Source organism: Oenanthe melanoleuca, chromosome 15 (assembly GCF_029582105.1).
Source record: "Oenanthe melanoleuca isolate GR-GAL-2019-014 chromosome 15, OMel1.0, whole genome shotgun sequence".
Classification (NCBI taxonomy): domain Eukaryota; kingdom Metazoa; phylum Chordata; class Aves; order Passeriformes; family Muscicapidae; genus Oenanthe; species Oenanthe melanoleuca.
Genome location: NC_079349.1, coordinates 12,025,791 through 12,048,283, shown reverse-complemented (window position 1 = coordinate 12,048,283; position 22,493 = coordinate 12,025,791). Strand labels below are relative to the sequence as shown.

General features: G+C 51.3%; 1 protein-coding gene across 2 annotated transcripts in view; it reads left to right on the top strand.

The window, feature by feature from the left end:
• The window catches only part of KSR2 (kinase suppressor of ras 2), an 82,292-nt gene that overhangs the window by 36,929 nt on the left and 22,870 nt on the right, over nucleotides 1-22,493 (top strand). For both annotated transcript variants that reach the window (XM_056504602.1, XM_056504601.1), the window contains exons 8-15: nucleotides 2,805-2,872; nucleotides 3,052-3,150; nucleotides 4,234-4,352; nucleotides 7,269-7,437; nucleotides 9,688-9,729; nucleotides 10,689-10,755; nucleotides 12,242-12,290; nucleotides 13,394-13,761. In XM_056504602.1, the coding sequence (XP_056360577.1) occupies nucleotides 2,805-2,872; nucleotides 3,052-3,150; nucleotides 4,234-4,352; nucleotides 7,269-7,437; nucleotides 9,688-9,729; nucleotides 10,689-10,755; nucleotides 12,242-12,290; nucleotides 13,394-13,761 (981 nt within the window). The remainder of the gene's footprint in view (nucleotides 1-2,804; nucleotides 2,873-3,051; nucleotides 3,151-4,233; nucleotides 4,353-7,268; nucleotides 7,438-9,687; nucleotides 9,730-10,688; nucleotides 10,756-12,241; nucleotides 12,291-13,393; nucleotides 13,762-22,493) is intronic.

The window sequence follows — 22,493 nt, the reverse complement described above, 5'->3', positions numbered from 1 at the left end:
CTGTTTGTGTCCCTCCTTAAAATCCTGAGGGATAATGGGGGTTTGGGAGCAGGGATTTGGGCATGGAGAGACCAACCAGGCTCTGGCCAGCTCATCCTCACAGGAAGCTTTAATGAGATGTGGAATTGGGTGATTAACACCCCAAATCAGGGCTGGGATCGTGTCTAGGATGGAATCAGGCTCCTCGGGGAGGATGTGCCTGCCAGACCTCGGCTCTGCTCTCTCCAGAGCTCTGAGTCAGATCCTGACAGCCCCCCTGCCCTAAGCCTGGCTTTAGATGCCCACGTTAGGGAGATTCCCTGTGGAATTTTCTGCAGGACATGGGGGATGGATGTGCTGGACCAGGCAGGGACAGCTCTGGGCATCAGCCGGGTTTTGCCCACAGTTTTGGGCTCTAGGCTCTATTTCTGCCAAGTTTTGGGAACCTCTGCATCCTGGCAGGGTCGTGGCCCCGAGAAGCCAACCCACCCCAAATCAGTTAATCCAAGGTGCAGAGGAGGGGGGATAAAACGGGACAGGACCGGGAAAACAGCGAGGCAGAGGCTGGGGCCGCGTCGGCTGCTCTCAACCTGCACAGCCCGGCCCTGGACAGAGCCCTGCAGGAATCAGCGCTCGGGAAGCTGCTGCTGGAGCCGGGAATGCCTTTGCTGGGGCTGGGAGCTGGGAAAGTGTGATTGTCTGCGGGTAACGGAGCGATAACATCGCTGCTGCCGCTGATTAAGCGCTGATGAGTTGGTAAATTGGGATTTAAACCTGCCGAGAAGCTCTCGGTTACTCCGCAGCTGGTGGGGCTTTTCTGGGAGGGATGTTATCAAATACAGGGATTTTAAAGGGGTGATTCCTGGTGTATCCATGCTCGAGGAACTGGAGGCTTTTCCTGCCAGCTCTCCGTGCTGGAGGAGGGATGTTGTGGCTGCTCCCTGACCAGGATCAGGGATGTTGTGGCTCTGGCTGTGCAAATCCTGCTCCCTGTAATCCTACGGAAAAGAACAAATCCATTTCCTGCCAGTCAAAAGTTGGGAGCGAACACAAGGCATTTAGGTTTTTTCCAGCCTTGCCCTGGCGCTGCTTTCCCCGGAAAGCAGAGGGGAACCAACAGGTAAAACAAACAACCGGACCCCAAACCCCCCGAATTAATTCCTGCCTTTCCCTCAAGGAACAGCTTTGTAATAAAAGCTAACACGGGCAGCTCCTGAATTTTCATTACCCAGCTCATTGGCTTGAAGCTGCCGTTCTTTTTTTTTTTTTTTCCCATCATTTCCCCTTGTTTTGATAAATCCTTTCCTCCTTCTTCCCTTTTCCCCCATGGCTTTCTGCCGACCTGGCAGAGCGTGAGCTGGGGATGCGTTTCCATCCTTAATTAAAGAGGAGTGGGAAGGATTTGGGAGTCTGCCTATGCCGATATGCATGACCCGGGGGTGAAGCCCTCCAGACTCCTGCCCTGTCTCCACAAACCGAGAAAAGCTCTGCAGAATATCCAGAGGCTGTAAATCATCTCTTTATTTTGGCTAAATGTCCTTAATAGAGCCAGGAGGGGAGGACACAGTGACAGGGACACATCAGGCACCAGGGCAGCCACTTCCTCCCCCTTTGCTGCTCCTGAATTTCATAAACATCCAGCAGCAGGATGGTGGGAACGGGGATTTCATGGAATCAAGGGACCTTAAAGCTCATCCTGTCCCATCCCTTCCAGCAGACCCTTCCCCAGTGCAGAACTCTGCTCCTTTTATTGCAGCCAGCTCCAGCAGAGGTGACAGTTTGGGGTGTCCTCAAGCCTGGCTGTGCCCCCAGGCTGGCAGAGGAAGGGGTAGCTGGGCAGAGCCCCCAGGTTTGGGAATTTCTGTGCTGCTCCATCGGGATGGATGTGTTTCCCAAGGCTGTGCAGCCCCTGTGTCCTGCCACTCAGCCTCTCCTGATTTTCCAGGATGTGCATCCCATAATGTTCCTAATCCCTGAGCCTGCTGCTTGGGAATTTCAGGAAGCAGGGAGCCAGGAAGGTTCACTCAGAGTGTCAGGAAAGTTAATCCACAAACACCAGGGGTTTATGTCCACAGAGGAGACAGAGAATTCCCTTTTTGCTTTATTCCAATAAAGGGAGAGGCCATGGGGCATTCCCCTGGGATCTCTCAAATTTTTGGAAGACTCAGCCTCCTTTTTATCCCAATTTCCCTCTCTCTTTCCCCATTGACTGAAGGTACTTGAGAGGTCCAGACTTCCCAAACACCTGATACCTGAGATTCCCCTCTAATGCACAACACTCCCTTTTAATTTTTAATTCTTACAGAATTCATAGTTTTCCCCCATTGCTTCTTTCATCTTCTAATATCTAGTTTCATTTATCAGCAAACCTGCAGTTTGTTTGTAAAGGCAAATATCTTCTATTCATCAATCAGTGGAATCCATCCCATTGTTTCTTTTATCTCTCAGTTCTGGTTTTATCTACCAGCAGACCCACAGCTCGTTTGCAAAGACAAATCCAACATTGCTCTCACTTGCATCCACCCCTTTCCCAAGGGGAAAAGGGGGAAAAAAGCCCCAAGCTCCATCACAGAATCCCAGACCGGCCTGGATGGGATCTTAAAGCCCATCCCATTCCATCCCTGCCCTGGGCAGGGACACCTTCCACTATCCCACGTTGCTCCAACCTTCCTTGGACCTTTCCAGGGATCCAGGGGCAGCCACAGCTCCAGCCTCCCTCAGAAGGAACAATTCCTTCCCCAAATCCCACCTAGTGCGATTCCCCCTTATCCTGTCTCTCCATCCATCCGTGTCCCGTTCTCACTCCTTTCTCTGTCCCCCGCCAGGCTCAAGTGCCACAACAAATGCACCAAAGAGGCCCCTCCGTGTCACCTGCTGATCATCCACCGCGGAGGTAAGGGCTCTCTCCTCCCAGCTCCGTGCCTCCGGGCATCCAGCCAGCGGGTAAATCTTTCAAAAGTCCCCCGGGCGATTCGGGAGCCGGACCCAGGCGGGGTCCCCGGCGGGACGGAGGCTCCCGAACCGCTTGGGCGCTCCGGGGAAATGTTACCCACCGTTTTTTTCCGCTTGTAGGGAGACGAGCCGCTCGGGGCGAGGCAGATTTGCATTGCAAACCACTTCCACCCACCCTCCCCCTGCCTCCTTTTCTTTTCAGATTCCCCACCGCACGGGGTAAGTCCAACCAGGTTTTAGCCTTTTGCTTCTGTCGAGAGCTCAGGGCGGCTGTGGGACCCCGAACCTCCCGGTGCATGCGGGGTCCCCGCGCCGGGGATGCTCGTGGTGCTTTCGGAGCTGCCTGATCCCGCTCTCCTGCGGGCCTAAAATCCACACAGAGACAGGCAGACGAGCAAGGAAATGTGAAATTATTGTGTGGAGCATTCCAGGATTCTGTTACAAACTGGAGATCTTGTCGTGACCAACTCTTGGCAGGACGGCGGGGCGGAGTTTCCCACCTCTTTTCTTCCAGATTTTGGCTCCCTTGCTGGCCAGAGGACCGCGGCTTCCAATCGCTCTTGCCTTGAATTTTGAGCCCTTTAAGCTGTTCCTTTGTGTTAAATACCCCCCCAGACCCGCTGCTTGGTTTAATCCCCGGGAAAAGGATTGTGCTGGTGGCACTTCAGAGGGGGCGATTTTACAGCCCCCACCCCCTCGCTTGCAGCAAATTTGAGGGGAAGCGGTTGAAGACCCCCAGGCTCGGAGCTGCTGCAAACCCTGCCCGGGAGGCAGGGAAGGGCTCCTGGATGGGCAGAATTGGGGTTTAGGATGTTGCAAGAGCTGCAGCTGCCCGCTGTGCGTTTTAGTAGCAGCACGGCTTTGGGGTGGCCTCAGCATCACTGAAATGCCTCCCCACCCCCCAAAAAATCCCCAATCCCAGCTCTTAAATCCATTATCTTGGAGTCAAAGCATCCCTGAGCCCCCCAGTCCTCAGGCTGGTTTTTCCCCCAAAATGTCACTGCTGAGCCGGCTCCTCCCCTTCACCCCAAAAAGCTCCGGCAAGGAACAGGACTGTGCTGGCTGAGCAGCTGCTGGACGCCCCAGATCGCTGCCTCACACCCTGGGGGGTGGCTGTGCCCGGGGTGCAGGAGGATCCCGAAGCTCAGCCGCCATCCCGGGCTGGAAGTGCCGCGGGAGTCGCTTTGGAGAGCGGTTTGCAAGCACGGGGTGACCCTGAGCGCTGCTGCTGAGCTTTGATGTCCTTCCCTCTCTCTTCCCCTCCTCTCCATCCCCTTTTCCCTCTCTCCCTTCTTCATCCAGCGAGGTTAGTCCGGACAGAGTCGGTGCCCTGCGACATCAACAACCCCCTGAGGAAGCCCCCCAGGTATTCGGACCTGCACGTCAGCCAAACGCTCCCCAAAACCAACAAACTCAACAAGGTGAGCCCTGAGCCCCCCGTGTCCACACCCTGTCCCAGGGACAGGACCCCCTGCACCCAAATATCCACAGCTCAGCAGAGAATCAGGGAATTCTTCAGGCTGGAAGAGATCTTGTAAGAAAATTGAGTGTGCAAGGCCACCACTGCCCCTTGTCCCCAAGTGCCACATTGCTGCTGAATGATCCCACCCCTGCCAGGGCTGGACAGCTCTTTCCTTAAAGAAATTTTCCCAAAATCCACCCTGAGCCCCCCCTGAGGCCGTTCCCTCTCCTCCTGTCCCTGTTCCTGTTCCCACAGCCCGACCCCCCCGGCTGTCCCCTCCTGGCAGGGAGTTGTGCAGAGCCACAAGGGCCCCTGAGCCTCCTTTTCTCCAGGCTGAGCCCCTTCCCAGCTCCCTCAGCCTCTGCTGGGGCTCAGCCCCTTCCCCAGCTCTGTCCCTGCCCTGGACATGTATCCAATGAAGTTATTTCTGTTAAAAATTAAATGGGATCAGCACTTCCAGAACAGCCTGGATCCTGCTGTCCCAGTCCTGCTCCATTTTGGCCTCTGAATCTCCAGTCCAAGCTGAATTTGGGGTGATTTGAGGTCTCTGCTCCCAGTGGAGACTTCAATAAATAACGAATTTATTGTTGCAAATAAAACAAGCCTGGGATTTGATTGTTCCTGGCAAAGCTGCTCAAGCCAGACCTGACAGAGCACCTGGCTCACTCCTGCTCTGCCTTGATACAATAAACCCATCACAGGGTTGGTTCTGATGGAATTTAAAGCCTGTTGGCCTCCAGTGGAAAATTCCTTGGAGGAAGGGCAGGGTGAGGGGTTGGCAGGCTGGAAGTTCTCAAAAAGAGGAATATCACAGATGTGATGGGGAATGGATCCACAAAACCCTGAATTCCCAAAGCTTGGCTCAGCTCCTCCAGCCCTCAGCATCTTCTGGCTCTGGGAAAAGTCTGGGTACCAAGATATTCCTGGAGATGCTGATTTTAAACCTAAATCTTTTAAAGAATTTCTTTAAGAATTTCTGCTCTGTTTTTTTTTTTTTTTTTTTTTTTTTTTCTTTTTTTGTTTTTTGTTTGTTTGTTTGTTTGTTTGTTTGTTTTTCTCTAAGCATTCCCATTCAAGTTGAAATTTTAAATGTTTTTATTTCAGCAAGGTCCCCTTCTTACTTTGGTATTTCTAAAATCATTTCTTTAAAGGTATCCTGAATAAAATCACAGAATAGCCTGGGTTGGAAGAGACCTTAAATTCCTCTAATTCCAATGCCCAGAAAACCTTATTTTTGTGACCTTCACTGATTGCTTAAAAAAGAATTTACCTGACCAAGATGATTGAGCATGGAATGATGACCAGGGTTTCCTGGAAAGCCCAGCTCATTTAAGAATTAATTAATTAGGAGAAAATTACCTGCTGGGAAAGGATTTTTTAACCTTGGAGGGAGATTCTGTGGGGATGGGAATGCTCAGCACTGCTCAGATCCTGTTCAGTGGCTCCAAGTTGGGCAGCAAGGGGGGAAATTCTGGCCTTGATTTTCCTTTTTGCATCCAAGATATCCATGCAGGTTTTCCTGCCTGTTGGCTCTTGCTGGTCCCTTCCCACCCATCCCAGTGGGCACCCAAAATCTGGGAATTGTTGAGCTCCCTGCCAGGCCCTGGGGAGAGCTCAGCAGGAACTTCCAGGACCTTGTTGTCCCCAAGGTGGTGGCCCCAGTTCTGGCCTTGGTGGCCATGGCTGTGCAGAGCCAGGAGATTTCTGGAAAAGAAAGGAGCCAATTTATGGTGGGAATTTGGGGAATTTGGGCCTTGGGGAATACAGACAGCTTTGGAAGAAGCTCTGGGTGTAGCTGCCAGGGCTGGTTCTGCCCCAGGCTGCCACAGCAAGCCCAGATTAATTAATAGAACAGATCTCAGGGCAGAAATCAGCTGCAGAGTGCTCCAATGCAAGCCAGGCCTAGGCTTAGGCTGTCAGCTCTTTTGTGATTTCTTGCTTGCAGAACTCTCTTAGCCAGCAGGGGAAAGAAATCTGGGAATGCTGCACAGAAATTCTGCAGGCAACTTTATTTCTATGAAGGGGTCTAACAGCAATACACAGAATACAAAATACACAAAATATCAAAGGGGTTTATGGGCTTAGGGTGGATTGAGAAGTGACCAATAGAGTTATAAGTTGAAAGCTATCCAATTACTTTAAGGTTTTAGGTAGAAAATGACCAATTACCTAAAAGAGTTAAAGATCAATTAGAACTCTGAAAGACAACACGGGGGTCTGCATGGGGGTGAACATTTCTCTAGCATGAGTCATCCCAAAGAAGGATTTCTTCTCTCAGGGGAGAAGATTCCAAGGGGGCCTTAAAAGGGTATTTGAACCATCCACAGGGTGAAATTGTCAGGAAAATTAATCCACAAACACCAGGGGTTTATGTCCACAAAGGAGACAGAGGAGTTCTCTTTGCTTTATTCGAATAAAGGGAGGGGCCATGGGGCATTGCCCTGGGATCTCTCAGATTTTTGGAGGACTCAGCCTCCTTTTATCCCAATTTCCCTCTCTCTTTCCCCATGGGCTGAGGTACTTGAGAGGTCCAGACTTCCCAAACACCTGATACCTGAGATTCCCCTCTAATGCACAACCCTCCCTTTATACAATTCACAGTTTTTCCCTGTTGCTTCTTTCATTTACCGAGATCCAGTTTCATTTATCAGCAAACCTGCAGTTTGTTTGTAAAGGCAAATATCTTCTATTCTCAATCAGTGAAATCCATCCCATTGTTCCTTTTACCTCTCAGTGCTGGTTTTACCTACCAGCAGACCCGCAGCTCGTTTGTAAAGACAAAACGCGACATTCTCTCAGGACGATGTCACTTGTCACCTTTGCCGGGTGCTGGCACCACCCAGCGCTGCTCTCACCGCCCCTCTCTCGTCCCTAGGACCACATTCCGGTTCCCTACCAGCCCGATTCCAGCAGCAACCCCTCGTCCACCACATCCTCCACGCCGTCCTCGCCGGCGCCGCCGCTGCCGCCCAGCGCCACCCCCCCATCCCCGCTGCATCCCTCCCCGCAGTGCCCGCGCCAGCAGAAGCAGTTCAACCTGCCAGGTACTGCCTGTCCCCGCTCCCCAGACGGTGTCCTTGCCATCTGGAGCGTTTCACCCAGTTCCCTCCCTGGCTTTGAGCTGGGGCAGGGAGGAGGTGGAAGGAAATCAAAGGGAAAGATGAGTTTGGGATGATTCAGGTTGGGAAACTCAGGACAAACCTGCTTGATCCAGCCTTGAAAACCTCCAAGGTCAGAGCCAGCACAACTTCTGCAGCTCTTGGGGCTGCAAAACCTCTCTAGGTGTGGATTTTCAAACAGCAACCAGGGGCTGACCCCTCCATCAGGGCAAACTGGGGTGACCCTGCCGTGTTTTTGGGGTGATGGGTCCCCAGCAGGTGTGCTGGCAGCACGTGTGGGGTGACAGGTGACTCTGGGAATGTCTGATGTGGCTTGTCCCGTGGAATCTGCACCTGGGATCCATCTGCTTCGGGAGGTTTGTCTGTTCAGGGATGGGAGCAGAGGCCCCAGTGGCTGCAGGACACAGAAGTTATGGAAGGTGGCCCAAAAAGCTCCTCCTGGGCTGGGGATGTATCAAAGCCTGTCCCAGCAGTCTGCCCTCCTTTGGGATGCCCTGCTGCTCCAGGAAAGGTTCTTCCAGGAGGGAATGGCTCAGCAGCCTCCTGGAAATGTGTCCATGTGCTCCCAGAACAGAGCTGGTGAGGAGAGGAGATGTCTGGGATGCTGAAGCACTCCTGGCTGTGCTGGAGGCCCTGCTCCATTTTGCTGGAGCAGCTGGAAGGTTGAGGGCCCCAAAATCCCAGGATTAATGAACTGGTGGGGTTGGAAGGAAGGTCAGGATGGCTTCTCCAGAGGAACCAGGCAGATCTTTGTGCTCCACTCTGGTGCTTCCATCCTGACAAGCCTTCAACCAGAGAGGAGCAGGGAGATGAGGAGGAGGAGGTTGCCTGGTAGAGTCCATCACCACAAAAAACATTTCCAAAAGCTGGGAAACCCCCCAGCAATCCTTGTGTGCTGGAGAGCTGGCAGTGCTTTGGAGTGCCTGGGATTCTGGCAGGATCCTGGGATGGTGTGAGGAAGACAGCAGAGGAGCTGGGAGGGAGCCCTGAGCTCTCCCAGGGGTGCTGTGACCCATCCAGAGGGTCAGGATTTCACCAGGCACAGCCTCCAAGAACTTGTGACCCATTCCAAGGAGTCCTTCCAAAACCAAAGTATCCCTGTATCTCAGCATCCCAATCCACCTGGGGGATCCAGCCTTTGGTAACCCCACCATGGGGCACTTCTGGAGCAGACAGCCCCCTCTGGGGTTTTTTGGGACATCATTTCATGTGGTTTGAAGCAGAAACCACAGATTTCACCCCCACATTCCCACCTGGCAGAGACAGAGCAGGGCAGGATCAGACCCTGGCATCCCTGGGGGTTGTTTTCTCCCTGATTTATTGCTGTGAGGAGCAGAACAGGATCTAAAGCAGGACTTGCCCTGCTTTCATCTTCCCAGCCAGGAAGTTTGCTGGGGTTTATCCCATCAAGGTGGTCATCTCAGGGATTAGGATTTGAGCTTGGAAATTGTGACATGATGACCTTCTCCTGCTGGGATTACCATCCAGGCTCCTTTGATGTGGGCTCAGCTCCTGCTGCAGGGCTGAGGTCAGGCTGTGGGGTCTCCAAGCTGGAGGGGGAAGCTGAGGGATGGCCCTTGGGGTCCTGGAGATAAGAAGGTGACCTCTGAGCTGGTGCCAACCTCTGGTGGCCTCAGCAGCTCTGAGTGCTTCACACCCATGGCCTGCCTGCCCAGGGAATGGGATCAGTCCTTGGCTGGAGATGGGAGCCAGTGGATGTTCCCAGCACCCAGAGCCTCTCCAAACTCTGGCTTGGGGCTCCTGGGACTCCTTCCAGGAAGGACACAGCTCCAGAGCAAGGAAAAAAGGCTAGAATGTGGCACAAATGGTTCCCAAATTCCACCTGAGGGCCAGCACCCAAAGCCTGCTGGTGTCCAAACCCCAGCAGTGACTTCATGGGTGGCATTGACACTCTCCAAATAATGCAGGAGAGTTGATGTGGGGAGAAAAATCAAATTATAATCCAGCAAAGATCTTAATGTTTTGGCCTGGGCATCCTATGTGCCATTTTGGAATATGGAATATTCCATCTGGGGATGTGGGAGTGGAGAGGTTGGATCACACAGGAGGGGTTCCCACAACTGGGGCTGAGGTTTCCTGGTGCAGAACTGGGCACAGGTTGGAGCTTTCCCAGCTCCACAGGTCAATGTTGAACCTTTTTTTCTTCTTTTCCAGCCTCCCATTACTACAAGTACAAGCAGCAGTTCATTTTCCCAGGTAAGGCTCTCCAGGAGATTTTCCTGGGATGCTGAGATTTCTTCTGGTGGGGATGGGTGCATGGCCAGCTCTTCAAACCCCTGGATTTGTGCCAGTGCTGGGGTGGGATTTCTCCCCAAAACCCATTGATGCTGCAGGATTGGGTGGCCCTGTGTGACACCCAGCCCTACTCAGGTGTCCTGGTTTGAAGAACAGGTGTCTGCCAATAAAGGCAGGAGCTTCTCTTTGAAATGGAGAATGTAAACCCCCTCCCTCCAAATTATTATAATTCTGAAATTAAGGGGCTCTCAGGCAACGATATGGGAATTAGGAATAACAGTTCTTTACTAGGAAAATTAAAATAGAAATGCAGTATTACACAGAACAATCCCAAACACTGCCAGAGTCAGAATCCAAGCTGACACCCGTCAGTCAGTCAGGGTGTTGGCACAGTCCCATTCAATGGTGGCTGCATCCTCCTGCAGGGGCAGATGTGGTTCAGCTGGAGCAGTGCTCCTGGAGAAGGTGCAGTTTCCTCTGAAGCTCCAGGGATGATGTGGAAAGGTCTGGTTTTCCTCTGGAATCCAGTGGAAAGAAGGTCCCTTGGTGTCCAAATGTCAGTTTTTATCTGGGTAGGAAAGGCTTGGCTCCTCCCCTGGCTGGAGCATCTCCCATGGGATGATGGAATTTTATCAGTCATGCCCTGGGACTCACTGGCCATGAACAGGAGATATCTCCTGGAGGGAGGATGGGCTGTGGGAAGATAAAGATGATTGCCCAGCTGGGTTAAAGATGGCCCATGAGCAGATAATGTGTGCCAGGAGATCAGGGTCACTGCCCCAGCTGGGTTAACAGATGGGACAGAATTCACATTTCTGTCACATCAGCCCAACACATCAGGGTGTCACTGAGTGGCACTGGGGGTGAAGGGAGGATAATTCAGTTCCCAGAGCTCTCTGACTCCTCTCCCTTGTTCCCAGATGTGGTGCCTGAGACGCCGACCCGAGCCCCACAGGTCGTCCTGCACCCCGTCACCTCCAACCCCATGTGAGTGACTCCCCCTCCCACCCCTTCCCTCCTCACCCCAAATCCTCCAGGCCCCCAGGGGTGCTCCCCTGGCACTGGGGGCTCAGGTGGTCCTGGTGAGACCCTGGAGCTCTGGAAGGTTGAGAAGGAGGGCAGGAGTTCATTTATAACCCATGTCTCTTCACCAGGAAAAAAAAAAAAAAAAAAAAAAAGAAGGATTTCATTCTCAGTCCAAAAAGCCCAAGGGATTAATTAAATTATAATTAAATTAAAAGCAGATAACCAGGACACCTTTACTACTTCTAGTATTTCAAGCCCAATAAACTTTGAGCTGAAAATTGGGAAAAGCAGCATCTAATCAGCATTAGAACCATCCCTCCCCTGCAGGTTGAGCCTGAATCCATCATTCCTTGATGTCCTGGTGCCTGTGCTGCTCCAGCAGCAGATTCCACTGCTGTGCCCTCCCTCATCCTTTCTCCAAAGGCCATTTTTGAAGGATTTCACAAGCCAGGGCTTTAAGGCATCAGGTCTGGCTGCAGTTTGTGCCTGGCTAATCCACACTCTCCAAATTCCACTGGGGATCCAGTGGAGTAAAGGGTGGAACCACTGTCCCTTGGGAATTCATGGAAAAATGGAGAAGTCAAAGCCTTTTTTTTTCCCCTAAAGGAAGGTGTCAAGACATAAGACTTTTTTGGGGGGAACAGCTTCCAATATCCAAAATCTGTGATTCCCTCTGGCCTCCCCCACTGAAAGAGCCATCCTGGGCTTGGCTGGGTTAAACACCTCTGGATCCTCCAGGAATTAGTGCCTGGGATAGCAAGGAGGAGCCAGCTGCTCCTGAAAATCCAGGGAGATGTTTTGTAGCCACCTGGGCTTCCCAAGCTGCTCAAAATACCAGGATTGGCTCCTTTTGTGTAGGATCCTGGGATGTGGAGTCTTTCGTGGCTGTGGAATGGGATGGAACTAGCAGGATCACTGTGTCTGAGTGGGGAGCAGAATTCCCCTGGGAAGGGATTTTGTTATTTATGTGATCAATAATAATTATTTATAATATATTTATGTGGTGTTTGAAACCACCTGAGCTGTTCCAGCTGATCCCTCATTCAGAGTTTCCCAAATTCCCTGTTAATTGTCAGGAGCAGTGAGACCCCAGTCATGGATCTGGGGGTGGGAGGTGCTGAGTGAACAGGGAAGGAAAAGAACTGGGAAACCAGTCAGAGCTGGGTGCTTGACTGCAGGGAGAGGATCTTTGAACTCTCCACTTCTCCAAAATGATTGAAAAACTTTTTTTTTCCTTCTGCCTTTCTTCTTTGGCTGGTGTTGGTTGTGAAGAAATCTTAGAAATCCCTGAAAGTGCCTCGAGTGTGTGGGGGGGTGAATCTGTCCCTTTGCCTGGGTTGGTGACACCTTCTCCTCTCTGATCCCTTTGTCCCTGGGGCAGGAAGAGGGACTGCTCCCCTGATCCCAGTGTTTTTCCATGGTGTTAATTCTGTAATTCTTTTAACAGCCTGGAAGGAAACCCATTGCTTCAAATTGAAGTGGAGCCCACCTCGGAGGTGAGATGGCTCCTGTGCTTAATGGGCCTTGGGTTTAAGGATATCTTGGGGCACATTTCCTAGGAAATGGAGACATTTCCCATCTGTGCAGTGGAACTGCTGATAATTGAATTAAAGTCCAGGCATCCGTGTCCCCACCCCACGGAGAGGGACCCTCCTGGGCTTCAAGTTTGGAATTCAATGAGGTTTTTCAGGATGCATTAAAAATGCAGGGAGAGGGAAGATGGGGATGGAGCTTTTAAAGGGTGCTGTAAATCCTGTAGGAAGTCTAAATGGACCATCAAGGGGTCTGGGAATAATGGGAATTAGCAGAGCACAGCTCAGCCAGGGGAGGATGAAACTGTTTTAAGACAAATTAATTAAATCTCTGATGAGTCACAACCTTAAATTTCACCCCAGGGTAAATAAATGGCTCCACAGGTGGAGTCCCCAGCTCTGCAGGGATTTAAAACTTGGGGAGGTGGGTTTGTGGTGGCCTTGGCTGTGCTGGGGATGGCTTGGTGTAGCTGTTTGGGGGGCTAGATACCTCCTAACCCCAGGGCTGCTACTCAGAGTCCAGATAGCTCAGAACTCAGGCAGCAGAGCCCTCAGCTAGTGAAGGATGAAGGCTTGAGGCCACGTTGCAAAAGTTCCAAAGACAACTTTATTTCTCTGAAGGGAATTGCTAACAACAGTCTCATTACATCAGGCAACAAAGGGTTTTTATGGTGTCTAGAGGATTGAACTTCTAACCAATAAAAACTACAAATTACAAACTAACCAATTACCTTAAAATTCGAAGTAAGAAAAGATCCAGTTATCTTGTAGCTTTAAGAACCAATAGAAATCTTAAGAGATAACAGGAGGTTGGATAAGGGAAAGGGGTCCTGTTTCAGGGGATAGAATCCCAGGGGCACATCTTCTACAGCTTGGGGTCAGTCTCAGAGAGATTTTCCAGCCTAAAGGAAAAAGGGAAATCTGGGATTCTGCCAGTTGTGTGGAGAACAGGGCAGCTCTGTTGGCATTGGGAGGTGCCTGCCTGGTTCCCCTGGCTCTGAACCAGCAGGGCTTGGATCAGTGGGGTCTCCTGTTTCATTGCTCCCCACGCCCTCTGCCCCCCGCAGAACGAGGAAGGCGCCGAGGAGGCGCAGGAATCCGAGGACGACTTCGAGGAGATGAACCTGTCGCTGCTGTCGGCGCGCAACTTCCCGCGCAAGGCCAGCCAGACCAGCATCTTCCTGCAGGAGTGGGACATCCCCTTCGAGCAGCTGGAGGTGGGCGAGCTGATCGGCAAGGGCCGCTTCGGGCAGGTGTTCCACGGGCGCTGGCACGGCGAGGTGGCCATCCGCCTCATCGACATCGAGCGCGACAACGAGGAGCAGCTCAAGGCCTTCAAGAGGGAGGTCATGGCCTACCGGCAGACCCGCCACGAGAACGTGGTGCTCTTCATGGGGGCCTGCATGAGCCCTCCCCACCTCGCCATCATCACCAGGTTGGGATTGTTTCTTCTGCACAAACTCCAGAATTTCGGGGTTTTTTTTCGCTGTTGGTTTTCCCGCCGGTCCGGCGGTGCTGTTGGGTTGAGTTTCTCCGTGTGCTGTATCCTCGTTCTCCTTGTGGTGTGGAGGACGCTGCAAATCCAAAAATATGTCCAGGCAGGTCATTGTTCTGCAGGAAGGGAGCTCTGGACAGGAATGGTTTGTTTTATCCAGGTGCTGGAAGCATCATGGAGTCATGGAATGGTTTGGGAGGGACATTTCCTCTATCCCAGGTTATTCCAGCCTGGCCTTGGACACTGCCAGGGATCCAGGGGCAGCCACACCTTCCCAGGGAACAATTCCTTCCCAATATCCCACCCATCCCTGCCCTCTGGCAGTGGGAGCCATTCCCTGTGTCCTGTCCCTCCATCCCTTGTCCCAAATCTCCAGCTCTCCTGGAGCCCCTTTAGGAACTACAAGATTGGGAGGCTCCTTGCAGCTTTCAGGGGAACAATCTGGGATTTGGGGGCTCCCAGACCACCCAACACCTCCACAGATTTCTTGGTCCCAAGGCATTCCCAAATACCTGCCCTCACCCACATTCCCAATGGGAATGCAGCACTGAGTCTCCCAGTGCAATCCATGCTTGGTTGGGCAAAAAATCCCACCTGGCCTGGAGGCAAAGAGGCTGCAACTGCTCCCAGAGCAGCTGTTGTTGTGGGAAATACATTTATTCCAGGGAATTCCATGATTTCCTTCACCTCCAGACCGTGCTTTCAGCCATGGGACTGGACATGGTTCTGCTTTTCATCCCAAAGGTTTCCCCAAGGTGAGGTTGAATTTTCCTCCTGGCAGCATTTCAAAACAACAGTGATGAAATATTGCATCATCTTCTCCTAATGCTCCTAATTTTCCCCTGAAAGTGGCACCTCCCAGTCCCTGATCCCAGATGGGCTCTGCAGGTGCTCTGCTTTTGTCCAAAACAAAAAGATTTCACCCCAAATTTTGTCACCTCCTCCCTTGCTCCCTGCTCTGGTGGGCTCATGGATTGTTCATGCCTTGGGAATTTCACCCTCTGGGGTCAGGGTGACTCCAGAGCAGGGCTGGCTCTCCCCAGCTGGCAACTGGAAAAATGATGCCTTTTATTCAGGACCAAAAATGAGCCATCTGGGGAAAATTCTGCAGCATTTCCATCTATTGGGTAGCTCCAGGCCAAAAGCTTTTGGAAAAGTGTGCAAACACATGTATTGATGGATGAGTCAGAGCCCCATCCATGTGTCACACAGTGTTCCCAGAGGAAAAGGTGGTGTCTCCATCCCCTCTGCAGCCCCCATTTGCTCAGCTTTTCAGCTCTAGTCAATAGCAAAACCTGGGAAATGTGTTCCTGGTGCTTTTAATTATTTTTTTTTCTGAGCCATGGGATGTTTTCTCTTCTATTTTCTGTTCTAATGGGTCTTTCTATAAAAGCAGGAAGGTGCCATTTTTGACAGCTGGACAAAATCAGTCTGTGTGCTGCTGCATCCTGGTGAATTAATGTGAGGAATGTGGAGCTCTGCTCATCCTGTTCCTCTTCCAGCTGCACTTGGTCCTATTATTTTTAAGGTCAAAATGTAAATTTTTTTAATTGCCCAAAATATTACCCAAGCTCACAACATTTCCAGGCATCATTTCTTTGTTCCTACAACCCAGTTTTATCTCCACCCTTCACAAACTGAACCAATATCAGCTTTAAAGCAAAGGCCAGTAGGGACAGATGGAATTTTGGGAAGGAATTGTCCCCTGGAAGGGTGGGCAGGCCCTGGCACAGCTGTGGCTGCCCCTGGATCCCTGTCAGTGCCCAAGGAAGGTTGGATGGGGCTTGGAGAACTGTGGAAAACTTTTCCTTGTGTCCAATCTAATCCCTGTATCCAAGGATGATTCCTTGCTCTTGTGCTGGCCAGTCCTTGGGAAGTCTCTGGCCAAAAATTTCCTTTCTCCTGTGGGGAAAAACCTCCTCACCACGTGGAGGTTTCCCTCCCATCCACATTTCAGGTTTTTCCTAAGGGACAGAACAATCCTGGGGACTTTTCTGCCATGAGAGCTGCTTGGGTGTTGTGGGGAATGAGGCTGGGAAGAGAGGACAGTGTGGGAATGGTATGGGAAACTGGGAATGGCATGGGATACTTGGGAATGGTCCAGGATACTGGGAATGGTCCAGGATACTGGGAATGGTATGGGATACTGGGAATGGTCCAGGATACTGGGAATGGCATGGGATACTGGGAATGGTTCAGGAGGGAATGGTATGGGATATTTGGGAATGTTCCAGGATTCTGGGAATGTTCCAGGATACTGGACATGGTATGGGATACTGGGAATGGTCCAGGATACTGGACATGGTATGGGATACTGGGAATGGTCCAGGATATTGGGAATGTTCCAGGACAATGGGAATGGTATGGGATACTGGGAATGGTATGGGATATTGGAGAATGGTATGGGATACTGGGAATGGTCCAGGATACTGGGAATGTTCCAGGATGTTTGGAATGGTCCAGGAGGTGGCACTGGGGGAGCATCACTCTTCCAACAAGACTTTCCCAAAAGGACCCAAGTTTTCCTCCCAGGGAATAACTTTAAGCCAGGCTTTGCTTGGAGTGGGGGAAAATCATTCCCAGCTGCCTGGGGAAAGGATTATGGCTCTAAACCCAGGACATCAGGATTTCCTCACCCTCCCTGTGCCCATTCCCAGGGCAGGACTTCCCGTGTGTGTGGAAAAAGCCACTTTTCTTCTGGGAGCCCACAAGTGGCCACTCCAGGCCTTTTTATCCACAAAATCCCAGTGAATCCTTGTGGCTGGCAGAGAAATCTCTGTTTCCCTGCACGTCTGGAGCAGCTGTGTGTCCCTGGGAAGGGGCTCCACCACGCCGTGCCACCGGAAGGGTTTTATTTATAGCCAGCTTTATTTTTATTTTTCCCCATCCCGACGTTTTCCTTCCTGATTGCCTGTGATATTCAGGGATGGGCTCATTAGCAGAAAGAAATTTCCCCATCCAAACGGCACAACCCACACAGGGGAAAAAAAAAAAAAATGGAAGGGGGAACTGAGGTTTGGGTTAAAAATCAGATTTTTCCTGCATTAAATATTTTTGTAGATAAATGGGACCAGCTCTGATATGAAAACAATGGGATTGAGACTGGAAAAGAGAAGGATCCAGGGAGAGCTCAGAGCCCTGCCAGGGCCTGAAGGGGCTCCAGGAGAGCTGGAGAGGGACTGGGGACAAGGGATGGAGGGACAGGACACAGGGAATGGCTCCCACTGCCAGAGGGCAGGGCTGGGTGGGATATTGGGAAGGAATTCCTGGCTGTGGATATCCCAGAGGATGCTCCATCCCTGGCAGTGTCCAAGGCCAGGCTGGACAGGGCTTGGATCACCCTGGGACAGTGGAAGGTGTCCCTGCCCATGGCAGGGATGAGCTTTAAGTCCCTTCCCACCCAAACCATTCCATGATCCCTGAGTTGTCTCTTAACGCGACAGAAAATCAGAAATCCGGCATTTTTCAGCAGTGGGAGGTTCCACCGGAGCCACTAATGGGTTTTCTCCTGGGTAATGAGCTCTGGGGACAATTAACATCCATCTTAATTGGAGCAGGAGGGGTGTGAGCCGTGGTGCTTAATGGAGGGTGGGAAATCTGGGGAATGAAAGGGCTGCAAAAACTCCCTGATTGTTGGAATCACGAGTTGTTTTTGTTGGGGAATGCAACAAAGCCGAGCCTGGGTAAACTCTGCTCCTTGGAGCTCCTGGTCCTCAGAGCAGGAACAGAAGTAAAGCCTCAGCCACCTGGGGGCCCTTCCAGGGATAAAATCCTTTCCTAATCCTGCTAAAATGGCTCCAGCCACCCAGGGAAGCAGAAACTCCCACATTTTAGGATTCTGGAGGGAAAAAAAAGAGGGATTTGAATGCTTATTGATGCTTGCCAAGGTGCAGACTGAGGCTGGAGTGGAAGCAGGGGATCAGCACTGCAGGCAGCTCCTCGGGGAATGTTTTTGGGAGAAGGGGGTGAGGTTATCCCGTGTGGGAGAAGATTTGAGCTGGAGTGTGCCTGGGCTTGGAGCTCAGCTGGCCTGTGAGGGGGATTTGGTGCAGCTTTTCCAAGATTCCCTGGGTTTTATTAAAGCTCCAGTGTGGCTCTCAGAGTCAGATTTGCTCCCTGGGGTGCTCCAGGCTGGGTTTTGTCCCCTCTCTTGTCATGCCAGGGTGACTCCAATTTTCCAGGGTGCCACTGCTGATGCCACCATGATTTATGTCCCTGCTGGGAAGACCAAGGAGAACACTGAGGAACATTTGGAATTAACCTGACCTTGGCAGAGCTGTGTAAAGAGAATTAATTTGTGGAAGGTGCCTTTGGAGCAGAGGATGCTGGAATGTTTCTGGAAACCCTTCCCTGGAGCTGTTGGTGGCGGGGGATGGAGATAAACCCAGTCCCTGTCCTTACCTGAGATAGCAAAGATGAAATAAGAGTTTGCTCTTTTTTCTCTGTGGAAAACAAGTTTTAATGACAGGAATATATTCCCTGGCACTAATTAATAGGGAAGGCATGAGAGCAAGGGATGGGAAAAAACATCCAAGGCACTTCAGCTGTTTATTCATGGATAACTTCAGTGCCTGGACCAAATATTGGGGTTTACTTTGATTTTATAGTAGATTTCCATGCTGGGTTTTGCCAATATTTAATGTTTGGCTCTGCTGCTGGGAGGAACAAGCCCTTCACAAGGGAAGCTCTCCCACCCCTGGACCTTGTTCCTGGTGGGCTCTAGACAAAGCTTGGCTTGAAACTCTCCCAGTGCCAGATCTCCTGACATTTACAGGCACAGCCCAGCTGGGAAGGATTTGAGGCTTGTAAATCTTAATGCTGGGGAAGCTGGGGATATTTAACCTGATTTGAAGGATGGGAGGAAAGGGGAAAGGGGGAAACCAAGCACTTCAGATGGAGCAGATTGGGAGGGTCTGGTTTTTCCCTGTTGTCATGGTTTGAAGGACAGGTGTCTGCTGGGGAAGGCAGGGCCCTCCTTTGCATTGGAGAATGTAAATTAGAATTAGAATTAAATTTGAAAGACAGGTGTCTGCTGGGGAAGGCAGGATCAGAGAATGCAAACTCCCTCCCTCTGAATTGTGATAATTTTGAAATTAAGGAGCTCTCAGGCCAAGATATGAGGGTAGGAATAACAGAGCTTTACAATGTATAACAAGGCAAAGAAAGAGCTATGGAATGGATAACAAACACAAGCAGGGACCCAGAGCCTTTTTCTGGCTGTGGGCACTTTCCCCTTTGCTGTCACAGCTGGCAGCAGTGAGCAAAGGATCCCGGGGTGGTGAGTGAGGTGAAATGGGTGGTGTCTGCACCACTTCATTAGTGGCTTGTGTGAACTTTCTTCTGTCTTCACTCAGGCAGAGTTAAAAACACGAAGGAGATGAATTTTCTTGTGTTTGGGCTTGGTTGTTTATTAAGTCTTATTTAAAGTACAGAGAGTTCAGCACCACTTCTAGCTACCAGCTAAAAGTGAGGAAAAAGGAGCTGAACCTAGCTAGTTACAAGGTCTCTTAAAGCTAAACAGTCCAATAGAGAATTAACATTTTTATTAGTTATACTTTTAACCCAATAACCAAACTCCTGTGACCTGCAGTGCAGCACTGTCCAACCAAAAACTACTGCCTGAAACCATGAAGGAGGAGGAGGACAGAAAGGAGACAACACCCAAAATCCTCCATCTCGTCCCATGCCTATTACTATACTATAAAAACCTCAAATTTAAAACCCTTCACCATGTGAAATTTCTATTTAACTACACACCTGTGATTTTAACTCCATCACTCAAATTTGGAAACCTTCTCCAAGACCTCAGGTTAAAAGCACTGTTGTCCAGGGGGTCAGTGCCAGAAAGCACAGAAAGCTCAAAAATCCCAGGTTTCTGGGATCTGACAGGATGTGTCAGGAGCTCCCAGGATGGCAGGGGGTGAGCAATAGAGAACAAAGAGGGGCCAGCAGGGCAGGGAGAGGCCAAGCTCGGGATTCCCTGGCACACAGCAGATGGTGACAGGTCCCTCCCGTGCCAGTGACAGCCTGGATGCCAAAGATCCAGAGCAAAAAGTTCCACAGCTGCTCCAGCCCCATCCAATGTCTCTGTTCCTCCAGAGAAACTCCCAAAAGCCAGAGGAGTTCTCACTCCCCGGCATCTCAAGCACTCAGCCATCAGTGCCTCAGCAGCTCAATGGGAAAAAATTCCACAAGTAACAAGGAAAGAGAAAAAGGAGAGAAAACCCAGCCCCCAACACCTGTGGATGCTCCGTGGTGCTTGCAGCCAGCTCCCTGCCCCTCCCAGGCATCCAAATTGTCCTTTGAGTTTAGTGAATCACCAATTCAAGGAACAAGGTCGGGGGGGATGGAGCCCTGGGCAACCTGAGTGCCATCACTGCCCATGGCAAGGGTTGGAAGTGAGAGGATCTTTAAGGTCTATTCCAAACCCCAAAGCATTGCAGGATTCCATAAAATTGGATCTTTCTCCTCAGTGGACCTAAACTTCATCCTCTGAGCCTTCCTGCCTGCGCTGGGAATTGAAGGAGAAGCTCTAAATCCTGTTCAGAGGGAGGGAAATGAGGCTCGGAGTCCCCACCCTGTTTTCCTCCGTGCCAGGCTGGAGCCATGCACTGATAGGACACAGGGAATGGCTTCCCACGGACAGAGGGCGGGGTTAGATGGGATTTTGGGAAGAGGTTCTTTGCTGTGAGGCCTTGGTACAGGCTGCCCCATCCCTGGAGGTGCCCAAGGCCAGGTTGGGCAGGGCTTGGAGAACTCGGAGAGTGGAAGGTGTCCCTGCCCATGGCAGGGGCTGGGATGAAATCATCTTTAAGGTCCCTTCCCACTCAAACCATTCCAAGATTCTCTGATCCTGGAGGTTTCCAAAGTCCTGCCCCTCTCTCCCCACTCCTGGCTGGATTTTGGGAAGGGCAGCCATGGATTCCTGCATCCCCAACCCCATCCATGCTCAAACACCTCCTTTGGCAACCAGACCCTTCTGCTCTGCCACTGTTTTCCCTTTTCCTACTTTTCTGCCACATTCCCTTCCCTGGCAGGTAAATAATGGAACTCGTAGATCATATAATAAATAGGGATTGACTTCATGCCAGGAGCTGGATCAGAATGGATTGACCCGTGGGAATACACTCCCCCCGATCGATGCCAGGCCATCAGGCCGGATAAATCTTGATAACGACTGACAACAGCAAAGTCAATACGTGGATTAATACATACATTAAACCTGGATCTATCTTCACCGGCAGGAGCAGCCTGGGGAGGGGCCTGGAATAGCCAAGAGGATGGTTGGGAATGGGGAACAGCAGCAGCAGGATCTCCGTGTTTGATGTGGAAACCCCGGGGCTGGCTGAGCTTTTCTCACCCACTGGAGCGTCAAATCCTTTCCTTTGTGTTTTAAGGGTGTTTCCAAATGCCATGGAAATATTGCTGGTTTGGCCCTGATTTCTCTGGGAAAGTGCTTAACGAGGTGGGATTCACTTTGCTGGAGGGGAAGGGATTTAGGGACATGCCTTTGATTAAGTGCCCTGCTGAGAGATTGTCCCAAGAAATCCTTCTGCTTGTGCCAGCTCTTCCCATCCCTGTTGAGTGACATCCCTGCATCATTCCTGATTTTTTCTGAGCACCCTCAATGCCTGGGATCCTCTTTGGGACAGAGCAGCGCTGCCTGTGGGGAATCCATGAGCTGACACGCTGCCTAGCCAAAGAACCAGATCCTTCCTGTGACAGCAGCATTCACTTTTCATTAATAAAATCATTACTATTCCAAAGTGGAGCCGTGTCCCAGGGAAGCAGCCGGCTCAATCCGAAGTTTCTTTCCTTTCTCCAAAAGAGTTTTAAAAAAAAAAAAAAAAAATCTGAATTTCAAAGCAGCCGGAGGAGCAGGGTGGAGGTGCCTGCACTCATCCCTGTGCACCCAGCCTTCCCTCCCGGAGCCCATTCTGAGCCCGTCCTTTCCAAAGGCCCCTGGAGCATGGAGTTTTCTCGGATGACTCGTTTGCCAGCCTGGCTTTAGCTAAGCCCCAGGGGCTGCTTTGCATTCACCTGGCTCTGAGCTCTCCTCCCCGCAGCTGGAGAAGAGTCTCCTCTATTTCCTCCAAATAAAAATGCACGGAGTTGGCTTTTTCCAAAGAACTTGTTTTTTTCCGAGGCGACGATGGAGTTGGAGCTACTTTTCGGGGAGGCTGATCCCCCTCCTCCTCCTTTTCCTCCTCCTCCTCCTTTTCCTCCTCCTCCTCCTCCTGCAGCCCTTGTGGGTTGGCTGGAGTTATCTTGTGTGCCAGCTGCTGGCAGGAAAATTTTGCTGCCTAAGTAATATCCATCAAAAGCCGGTGCTTCCATCGGCAGGAGATAACGGGATGAGGGGAGCGTTGGCTCTCCAGGGCTTCTCTGTTCCCTCCTGCTGGTTTGGCTCTGCAGAGGCTCCTCCATCAGGAGCAGGAGGGTCTCTCCCATCTCACAGGATATGGGCTGTGCTTGAAACAGCAGGAATTGAATTCCCTGGCTGCCTGTTGTGTCTGCTCTGGGCTCAGTTGGAATGGGGTTGGATGGGATGAGTATTTCCAGCCTGGAGGGGCAGGCAGCTGCTGGATGCTGGTGCTCAGGTCACGCCTTTCTTGGCACTGAGTTTTGGCTGCTGCTTCCATAGAACCACAGAATTGTTTAAATTGGAAAAG